At 36.5% G+C, this 10,234-nt stretch overlaps 2 protein-coding genes across 4 annotated transcripts; one reads left to right on the top strand and one right to left on the bottom strand.

The window, feature by feature from the left end:
* Positions 1 to 204: 204 nt before the first annotated feature.
* On the bottom strand, positions 205 to 3,630 carry LOC120782721. Of its 2 annotated transcripts, XM_040115145.1 has the most exons (7): positions 3,547 to 3,630; positions 3,144 to 3,296; positions 2,929 to 3,067; positions 2,747 to 2,876; positions 2,584 to 2,678; positions 1,985 to 2,221; positions 205 to 1,920 (listed from the first exon to the last, which is right to left on the bottom strand). In XM_040115145.1, exons 2-7 carry the CDS (start codon positions 3,212 to 3,214, stop codon positions 1,819 to 1,821), a joined length of 774 nt encoding a protein of 257 aa, XP_039971079.1. In that variant the 5' UTR covers positions 3,215 to 3,296; positions 3,547 to 3,630; the 3' UTR covers positions 205 to 1,818. The 2 variants fall into 2 exon arrangements, with proteins under 2 accessions (XP_039971079.1, XP_039971078.1); XM_040115144.1 differs by lacking the exon at positions 3,547 to 3,630 and having other exon boundaries at positions 3,144 to 3,516.
* A 218-nt stretch (positions 3,631 to 3,848) lies between these two features.
* On the top strand, positions 3,849 to 6,690 carry LOC120782719 (serine/threonine-protein kinase ULK3). 2 transcript variants are annotated; one of them, XM_040115141.1, is made up of 7 exons: positions 3,849 to 4,285; positions 4,343 to 4,564; positions 4,627 to 4,987; positions 5,046 to 5,409; positions 5,493 to 5,677; positions 5,739 to 5,822; positions 6,461 to 6,690. In XM_040115141.1, exons 1-7 carry the CDS (start codon positions 4,050 to 4,052, stop codon positions 6,626 to 6,628), a joined length of 1,620 nt encoding a protein of 539 aa, XP_039971075.1. In that variant the 5' UTR covers positions 3,849 to 4,049; the 3' UTR covers positions 6,629 to 6,690. The 2 variants fall into 2 exon arrangements, with proteins under 2 accessions (XP_039971075.1, XP_039971076.1); XM_040115142.1 differs by lacking the exon at positions 6,461 to 6,690 and having other exon boundaries at positions 3,850 to 4,285; positions 5,739 to 6,117.
* The last annotated feature ends 3,544 nt before the right edge of the window (positions 6,691 to 10,234 follow it).

Here is a 10,234-nt window from a genome sequence, read left to right as displayed (position 1 = left end):
ACAAAGTGAAATGGTGAATGGAAAATAAAAAGCAGTATTATGAACGGCCTAAGCGCCTGCACGTGTGCTGTTTTTTAAGCATCGAATTTTGCACTTATGTTTTTGAAGTAAATGTCACTGAAATTTTATATAATATTTTGCTTAAGAACACCTTCCACCGCATAAAGTGAAGTAATTGTTAGACCTCCGGTCCTACACTTGCCGTCACGTTTAATTTAATGTAGGAATTTATTTTCTTTAATTTACTTATGAAAAAGTACACAATTCCATAAATACTTGTTATAGTCCACAGCAATTCGTACAATTTGTTTATATTTAGTGTGAAACCATATTAAATTCTAATAAAAAATCAATTATCGTTAAAAGTGCTTTTTATGTGTAGGATTAACGATTGTTATGAGTGAGTTTTGAAAATTTATTATAATGTTAGCAGAAATTTTTATACTCAGAACGGTGTATATTAAGTTAGCTACGAAGTTTGTAAAACTCAGAAGGAAATTCGGAGACTATAAAATACTTATGTATATATAGGATCAGCGTTATGAGCTGAGTCGATTTCGCCAAGTCCGTCTGCTTGGCCGCAGTTTGAGATATTGATCTGAAAATTTTCTCACGTTCCTTTCTCCATGAACGCGGCTCATTTGACCACTACAGCATATAGTTGCCATACAAACTGATCGATTTAAATCAAGTCCTTGGAAAAGGTTTTTATTTGACGTGGTATCTTCACGAAATGTGATAGCATTATTGTTCAAAACTACGGTACAATCTTCGAACAAGCCGATGAAAATCAAGTTCTTGTATGGAAGTTTTCATGAAACGAAATTAACGTCTTATTCCTAAAGTAATTCGTTGTTCGAATATAAATTCTCTTCCGTTCTGGTTATGTGAACGAGATGGGCCAGCAAACGTCCAGTCTTTTTTCAACTTCTTGCGCTTCTCCAAAATATGTTAGCGGCATTTTAATTTTTGAACATCTATATAGAATTATGCGGTAAGTTCTTTTATTATAATCTTGAGGTCGCAACTTATAATGATTTGTGTTTTTTAAGTTTTTGCAATTTTCGTTGGTATACCTTCAAATATACATATATATATTTTTTGTATTTATTTAAAAGTGAATGAATGACAGCTAATCAGCTGATATTGACAATGACTTTTGTTATTGTTTACAAATATTTTCATACAATTCCCAGATTAAAAGGTACACTTCTTATTGGAAGTTTGTCACAAACACTGGATTGCAGTTCAATTAGTACTAAATATAGTAAATAAAAATTAAGCTTTATTAAATTTTACAAATTTATTAAAAAATTGACACAATAAAATGCGAATCGGACGGTTAAATGTGCTCATATTTCATAAATACTTTTGCCAGTTTTACAAATCTGTGGAATGATGCTTTCTTTTGCTTATTAATTGGTAGAAAAATCGTTTAACAATTAAAGTGTAACATTAAATACATTTGCATACAAATTATGATTTTTCAATTGTAAAAAAGTTTTTTTCTTGTATAAATTGTACATAACAGATATGTAGAAGTTCTAAGGCACTGTTTTTAAATTACAAGTTATTAATCCACTTATGCTATTATATTTCGAGCTTCTAGCTTATACTTTAATATATGTATATATTTAAAAAAAAAAATGAATACATGTGGAATGCTGAGATTCGTGTCTTACATGTTGTGTAAAAAATATATTTATAAATGTAAATCTAAGAATTTTGGACGGTATACATTTGCACTGATATAGTCATGATGCGTTGTGGAAAAGTAGATAAAATATTTTCGTTGCTAAATGCTTTGTTAAGTGTAGTTTAACCCACAGGCATAGTAGATACGGTGCTGTGCGGTGTAGTTGGACGGGAACCAGCCAAGGAATTGGCAGCTGATGCATGCAAAGAAGCCATCGTGCCCATCTATATTTAATTTAAAAATATTTTTTACATTGTTTGAATTATTTCAAAATTTCATTCTGCTTACGCGTAAATGTGCCAAATCCTCCAATTTCGTCAAGTTGGTCAACTCGAGGAATAACGAGTACACCACGCACCAGCCATAGATGCAAACGACTAAAGCGATACTCCATAGCAATACCATAAGAATATTGTAAGCGAAGATTAAATCGTTAACTATTGCGAAGAATATCAAAGCTAGTGAGCGCCAGATGGTAAACACAGCAAATGTGTTCAACCAAGGCAGAATTTTGCGCTCGTACTCCTGTGAACGGAAATAGTTAAATTACTAAACATTGCATCGAAAGTAGATAATTAAAAATAATAAGCACACTCATAAGCAGTGCATAAAATAATATAAAAACTTGTGTATATGTATAAGTATATGTATTTAATGAGTCGTACCGGTATGAAAACGAAGTGCTTTCGTTTCTTTCCTTTTTTCAGTAGCTTGTGGAATAATATGAATGTTAGTAGATGAAGTGAAGTCAAAAAGAAATCGGTTAAGAAAATTAAGTAGTGTGTATGATGAGTAAAAAGGAAAATGAATGGTGTAAACCAAGATTTTGTGGTGAAATAGGAAAGGCATAAGTTATTTGTATATATTTTGTACAAAGCCACACTTACCTTTCTAAGTGCAATTACAAGCAAAATACTTGTAAATAATATAACTATTCCCAGTATCAGAGAAAATAAGGCAAACACAATAAGCATGTTGCGCACTGTAACAATATAACAATATTAAATAAATATATGTATATTACTGAAAAATTACAATAGAGGTGCTTACCATGTTTGTTACCGACATAAACAAATTCATACGAGATTATATAGTAACCATAGTGAGTTGAGCCAGGTGCAGCCATAGCTAAGCAGTAGATATCGAAAATTGCAGTGCCAATGGTGAAGAGTGCAAGAAACTGAAATTTAAAAATTAAAAAATTAAAAATTAAATTAATTTAGCAAACTTACAATGGCGAATATTCCAATTAGCATTGAATTCTTCTGTATATCTATGTATTGGTTGTTCTTCAAAATAGGTCGCTGATACCACGGCACGCGCACCGAGCGCATTGACCGCGATTTTATCGAATGTAAATTTGTCGAGGATCTGGTGAAAAAGTAATTAAGAAAAGTAAGAAACACATATTTACATATTAACAAAATATTCTAAATGTATAACTGACCTGCCAGTGGTGTGGGAGTACACCGAATGGTTGGAGCGATACGTGGACGGTGTCTTACGGCCATAATTCATGTTGAAGCCTTAGCAATGTAGCTGCAATTCTATTCGTTTGTTTTTCGTTTAAATAAATAACTTTTATGTAGAAAATGTGTGACTGCAAATAAATTAGAATCACTGCATTAAATTGTTTTGTGCATTAATTAATGTTGTTTGCTGATTAAGTTTGGGCGTCACCCCAACTCTGTGGCAAGTTGTCAAACAGAAACACCACTCATTCAATAGTTTTAATATTTTAATTATTCTTTTTTGTACTACTATTTGTGCACCATACACTGTTTCAGTAATATCTATATTTATAATATAATTTGAAGGTAAACAAAATAAATAAGTGAACAAAACATTACTGTTTATGAAAAATGCGCTCCACGAAATGTGAATAATTCCACTTTGACAATTGTCTAATAAGTTTTGTTATCGAGTGAGTAATCGATTAGTTCAGTGTTGGATAAAATTTGTACAGGTGCAAAATAAATAATTAGAGTAGAACATGTCGATGTATTTGACAAGCAATACTTTTTAAAAATAAATGTATTGAGCCTTATTATAAATATTTACATATTGAAAATATAAATTAAATTTATTAAATATAAAATACATTTATTGCATCCTTTCCATTTGATTAAAAAATAGTAAACAGTTCTCATATACTACGGCAACGTTTCCAGTTAACAGCTGATCGCATTATCAACATTTCAATTTCTTCGTTTATATTTTTTGGTTTTTATTCCTTTGCGCATATTTTTTGTTCACAAATTGACCACAACAAATGGAGTAAGTGAAGTGCATTGTAGTGTGCGTCAACAAGAATTAGCGTGTTGGTATATGACATTATTTGTTCACGTTCAACATGACCCTGCCCCGCATCACCGACTACGACTTGCTGGAAAAGCTTGGAGTTGGTAGTTATTCAACAGTCTATAAAGCACGCCACAAGAAGGAGCGCAGCTATCATGCCATTAAAATTGTGGAAATGTCAACGCTATCGGATAGTTCACGCGAAAATCTTATTACCGAGATAAGGCTTCTACGTTCACTCAACCACAAATACATTGTGACATTACAAGACTTCTTTTGGGATGATAAGTATGTGTATATTTTTCTGTGTGATTCATTTTATGAATTGTAATATTATATTTTTAGGAAGATTTACATTGTGTTGGAGTTTTGTAATGCTGGTAATCTATCGGCCTTCATACGTTCAAAAAAATCATTACCGGAGGCTACTTGCCGCTTTTTTCTGCGTCAATTGGCAGCTGCTGTGCAGTATATGCGTGCAAATGATATCTGCCATTTCGATTTGAAACCACAAAATTTATTATTAACGCGTAATCCAAATGTGATATTAAAGGTGGCAGATTTCGGGTAAGCACATATACATACATACACACAAGTGTATATATTTATATAATGTTTTTAAATTCCAGCTTTGCGCAACATTTGAAATTGGGTGAGATCAATCAACAACTTAAGGGCTCACCACTTTATATGGCACCGGAAATAGTGCGCAAACATCAATATGACGCCAAAGCCGATTTATGGAGTATTGGTGTAATTTTATATGAATGCCTTTTTGGCAAGGCACCATACACTTCCAAGAGTATCGAAGAGCTCTTGCAGCGCATACGCAATGCAGAGAAAATAACCATACCGGCGAATGCAAGCATTAGCAATGAGTGTCATGATCTGCTTTGTCGTCTACTGGAACACGATCCGGCCAAACGTATTTCATTCGATTCGTTTTTTGCACATCCCTTCATCGATCTCAAAACTTTGCCCACGGAACATGTAGGCTTTACATTACATTCATCTTTTTCATATATTTTTAATTGAAATATTTTAATAGACTTTACAAAAGGCTTCCGACCTTGTCACCAAAGCCGTCGAATATGATGAAAAGCAAAATTACAAAGAGGCTTATTATTTATACTGCAGCGCGTTGCAATATTTTGTGCCGCTCATCACTGAGGAAGCAGATGCCACCAAACGTTTGGCTTTGCGCAATCGTGCACTTACCTACCTCAAACGCGCTGAAGAAATCAAAAATGTTCTAATCGATGCTGAATATAAAGCCGCAGCGGCTAAAGATCTACACAAGAAACAAGTGCATTCCCAGCAACAGGAGCAACTGCCGAGCAGCTCCGCTGCACAAACGACACAGCCGAACATAGCCGATGTGCTGGAGCCAGATGTGCGCTACAAGCAGTTATGTAAGTATTTGCTTTGCTTATAAAATTTACTTAATTTAAATAATAATTAATTAAAATGTAATAATGCAAATTACTTGCCTTAGTTGCGCTCTCACACTCGAGTCCACAATTGAAAAGTGCGCTGGAAATTGGACGCCAAGGCGAGCTTTATTTGTACGAAAGAAAATTCAAGGCAGCTTTAGAGGCATACACTAACGCTTTGGGCATGCTGGTGCCATTCACAAACAATGAACCGAAAGGCGAGCGCCGCAATTTGCTGCTACAACAGGTATTTTGTTGTTAATTCTGGCAATAAAAAATAAAATTTAATATTGAAAAATATTTCTTAGTTGGAAATCTGGATGAAGGAGGCTGAGAGCATTAAGAGTATACTGTCTGCTAAGGAGATGGTCGATGAGCAGAAATTGACATCGGTGCGCCACTGTTCAGTGCAGTAGTACTTAGTATAATGAAAATTACGTATAGTTTTTTTTTTCTAAAATAACATAAGTCGTGCTACACACGCCAGTGCAAGCTAAACCAAGCGAATCGTTAAATCGAATTTAATCAGCGCATAGTGTTCACGCTTTTTCGTAGCTTTATACAAATTTTGTATATGTATGTATGTATGATACATATGTATATGTATGTGTATTTATAACACAATAGAAAATATGTTTATATAGGTATGTACTGTTAGCGTTAGTAGCAAATAAAAAAATAAAAGTAGTTGTTTCAAAAAAACTTTTTTAACAAGGCCAAGCAATGGTGCGCAAGCGCAGCCATACACATAAAGTATATTAGAAAATTTGAAATCATCTTATACAGTAATGTAGTTGAACTATATGCTTATATGTTAGATTGAGTGCATGCATCTAATTCCTGTATTTTACATATATGTAGCTTAATGTATGCATACATATGTACATATGTATATGTACTAAGATTTCTATGCCGTTGTTTTTCTTAATTTTGCCTGTGAACTTTGTGATCTTTAACGCTTTAATATATTTTAAAATTTTTATCTTAAATTACCTCATAATTAATGACACTTCATTTGTATATTCATTAGCGCTGCAGTTTCAGCCACACATTCCATGCGCGCCACCAACACACTCAGCGGTTTTCATGTACGCGCATACGCTTAGTTTTAGTTTATAGCATCTGCTTAATGTTGATTTTTGCCTTTTATGCACACATTTTAGAATTTAAGAATCTATTTATGCTTTTATTGAAGTAATTTTAAAATAATTTTCCAATTCTGAAATATATAAACACATATACAGTTTTATTCATGCAAAGGATATTTGCATTTTTATTTTAACGCGATGGAAATGGGTAAACACGAAAAAGATAACTTCAATTGCACCGAAGTTATGGGTTAGATTAGGTTAAACCGATAGGCAATAAGCCACGTATATACCAGTAGTGGTCCGTGGAGGATGGAGTCAATTGTGGAAATTCACGCAAGTGAGGAAAGTTCTCTGATCGTCATTCACTTAGGAGTGGCCAGAAACGATTATTTTACATATGACTCAAGCAGCTCACGACTTCCGGTCTTTGACCAAGTATCCTCTGGGTAGCCTAAGAACATCCGTTTGAAGGCGAGCTAAAATGAGAAGGCGAAACATCTCCTCCGCAGGGTTGTGCGCTGGGTTTGGGACCCGCCACATAAAAAATCATACCAATGAAAAATTACCAACAGCCTCGGAAGAGAATGAGCTGTACGAGATATACGACGACATTGGCATAGTTCAGCGAATTAAAAGACAGCGGCTACGCTGACTAGGTCATGTTTTTCGGATGGACGAAAACACTCCAGCTCTGAAAGTATTCGACGCACTACTCGCCGAGGGAAGCAGAGGAAGAGGAAGACCTCCACTACAGGGGTCCGGCAACTTAAGAACTCGGCCCCAGGTTGTGCCGAGCATCTGCCTACATGCATATAGAGCATTGCTGCCTTTCCTCACACTTTCTTCCACGTTGTGCTTCGACAGCAATTTGCTGTCCAAGACTACCCCAAGGTACTAGGTGCGGTCCTTAAGAGAGAGTTGTGCCCCATTTATCGAAGGGAACCTCCATTGAGGAATTTTGTGTTTTCCTGTGAACACAAGCATTTTATTCATTTTAGCGTCGTTCCATTCTGCTCTTTTCCGTCTAGAGGTCAAAAGGCTTCTGATCCATTGTTGTATTGCGGGATCAACACCTATTGACTATTGACTGGATACTAATTAGAATAGATTCCGTAGAGACGTTGTTGAACGCTCCGCACTGAGGCCATAATACGCTACACAAATAATAAAGTTTCCTTACAGAAAGCTCGTCGCAGTTAGGAGGCTAAGGTTCAGATAAGTTGTCATCGAGGCAGTCCAACGGTAGGCCCAGGATGTTTAATTCTTCTAAATTTCGAATTCTTACCTCAAAACAGTACGGATGATCGCAGATCGCTCTTCAATCCTGGAGGGAACGTAGATTTTTCGATGTCCTTAAGTAGAGTTGTGTAGTTGACTGTGTCAAAGGTTTTTGACAAGTCCAAAGCTTCGAGGTTCGTCCTCTAACAGGGTGGTTTTTTTTTTTACAGAGCATGCTTCGATAAAGGGGGGATGGTTTTCTAGACCCAGGTGATGAGTGAAAGTCGGGAGTGCCAAGGCTTCAAGTGACTACTATACTACTGGAGAAATAAGAGTTGGAACCACTCTTCCGATTTTCCACACGCCGGTTATTTGAAAAGAGGTAATAATATCGAAGAAATCTACATACAAATTAAGTGCATTAACTCCAATATCATCATCAGATGCGTCTACTTTCTTCTAAGATTATCAGCTGGAGCCTTCCAGACACTGCTCGACACACTCCAATATGTGAAAGAAAAACATAGAGCTTCCATAACCTTATCTGCACCTTCCAAGCAGTTCACCTCGTATTGATCGCCCTTGCTATAATTATAGAGCTTCAGCGCGGCCTCAAGACAGTATCCTTGCCTTTCTTCGACTTCAAGAACTTTGTATACGGCAACCATAACACTTTTTATCTAAACACCGACTAGTCTAATCTATGTATATTATCACCTTCCCTAAACAGCAAAAACTATAGTCTTTTATGACATCATTCAGGAAAGAATCTCAGCTAAAGTCCAGTTCGTACACAAAGAGACAAGTAATTTTCCTTAAGGAAAGCATCAACCAAGTTTACAAAACACTAGTATTGTCTCTGAATACGAGTAAGGGCGTTGATGGTTTTCCAAATATCATCATACATACGAGGTATGACAATGAGACTGATTCCATAAAAACCATATATTTGAAAATTATTCTACAACTCTGCCATCCCCTTCAAAGTAGTCCTCTTGGGCAGCTATATAGCGATTCCAGCGCGTTTTCCATGCTTCGTAACATTTCTGGAACGCTTCGACTGGGATGTTCGCGAATACCCTCGTCACGGCCGCCTGGATGTCCGTAATCGACTCAAAATGGGTTCCTTTGACCACCGATTTTGTGTTAGGAAACAAAAAAAGTCACAGGGTGGCATGTCGGGCGAATACGGTGGCTGTTGCAACACGGCGATCCCTTTAGGGGCCAAATATTGGTACACGCTGAGGGGATGCGACACGGCGCGTTGTCGTGATGAAGGATCCAGTTACGAGCGATGTCTGGGCGCACCCTGTTGACTCGTTTTCGCAATCTTTCGAGTACTTGGCAATAGTAGACTTGATTCACAGTTTTCCCCGGTGGAACGAATTCTTTGTGGACGATTCCAAGGCTATCACGGCGTCAGTTCGCACCTCGACTGGTCTCCCACTCCGCGCCTCGTCTTCCACGCTTTCACGCCCTTCCTTAAACTCTTTGTGCCATCGAAATAACTGGGCACGACTAAGAGCACTATCACCATACACTCTTACAATTTTAACGTACGTTTCCGAAGCTGTTTCGCCCAATCTGGTGCAAAATTTTATCGCGACGCGTTGCTCTTGATTTCGTTTTTCCATTTTCGTGACGAGCACTACAAGCACACGTCTACTCAACTTGACGCAGCAGGCGAACTAAACAAGCTAGAACGATGGTACATATATCAATGGAAAGAAGAGGGATGCCGGAAAAAGAGAAAGGGAATTTGAAAGTCACAAGTTTACCACAAGCGCGGCAATAAAATCAGTCTCATTACTTAATTGTCAAACCTCGTACCCAATTAATTATTGGAAGGCAATTTCAAGCTAGGCGCGCTGTTGTTAACTCGGCTATAATCGATGTCTATAGCTAAGGCTATGCAGGAACTCGATACTTTGAGAGTAATTTCTGCATTTTTCAAAAAGCATTATTTTATTGTGACCTCGATTGTGTTTATTATCGTCGTTGTAGTGGCAAAGAATTTTCCCTGCAAAATTTTGACAGTTCTTGATCGCAAAAAAAGAAAGAAAGTAGTAAATAGTAGAGATCTCAAAATAAAGAGAGCAATTAGCGATGTACTCGCCAAAAAGACCAACCAATCAACGAGAGAGCATTAAATTGTAGATCACGGCTGATCGAGCTCATTACCAAATTCTAGGATACGACCTTGCTTCTGATCAAAAATATATTATAGACGATAACATGCGAAATTGTGGCAAGGCAATCTATTGGCTCGTTGCAAGTAATCTTAATTGTAGCACTGATTGCGATCAAGCATTTTACGGGATATTGTACTTCATTTGTCAAAGATATCTTATCGAGGATTTGAAAATGATACGGTATAACCTAGAATGAGGTCGGTTTTTCAGCTTATCGATGGCTTATCACCTACGCGCATTGAAGACACAAGCAGTTAATCGATTTAAATTGCCCAGTATTTACCGTGTGAATTATGGGGTTTA

The sequence above is a fragment of the Bactrocera tryoni genome, chromosome 1 (genome assembly GCF_016617805.1).
Source record: "Bactrocera tryoni isolate S06 chromosome 1, CSIRO_BtryS06_freeze2, whole genome shotgun sequence".
In the NCBI taxonomy this organism is placed as follows: domain Eukaryota; kingdom Metazoa; phylum Arthropoda; class Insecta; order Diptera; family Tephritidae; genus Bactrocera; species Bactrocera tryoni.
Note: the sequence above shows the minus strand (reverse complement) of the source record. Positions and strands in the feature narration are given on the sequence as shown.

Coding starts and splice junctions, on each gene's coding strand:
- LOC120782721 (XM_040115145.1), bottom strand. CDS start 3,214: ATGAATTATGGCCGTAAGACACCGTCCACGTATCGCTCCAACCATTCG. Junction 3,068..3,143: donor TACTCCCACACCACTGGCAG/GTCAGTTATACA, acceptor CTTTTTCACCAG/ATCCTCGACAAATTTACATT. Junction 1,921..1,984: donor AGGATTTGGCACATTTACGC/GTAAGCAGAATG, acceptor AATTAAATATAG/ATGGGCACGATGGCTTCTTT.
- LOC120782719 (XM_040115141.1), top strand. CDS start 4,050: ATGACCCTGCCCCGCATCACCGACTACGACTTGCTGGAAAAGCTTGGA. Junction 4,988..5,045: donor AAACTTTGCCCACGGAACAT/GTAGGCTTTACA, acceptor ATATTTTAATAG/ACTTTACAAAAGGCTTCCGA. Junction 5,823..6,460: donor ATGAGCAGAAATTGACATCG/GTGCGCCACTGT, acceptor TATATTCATTAG/CGCTGCAGTTTCAGCCACAC.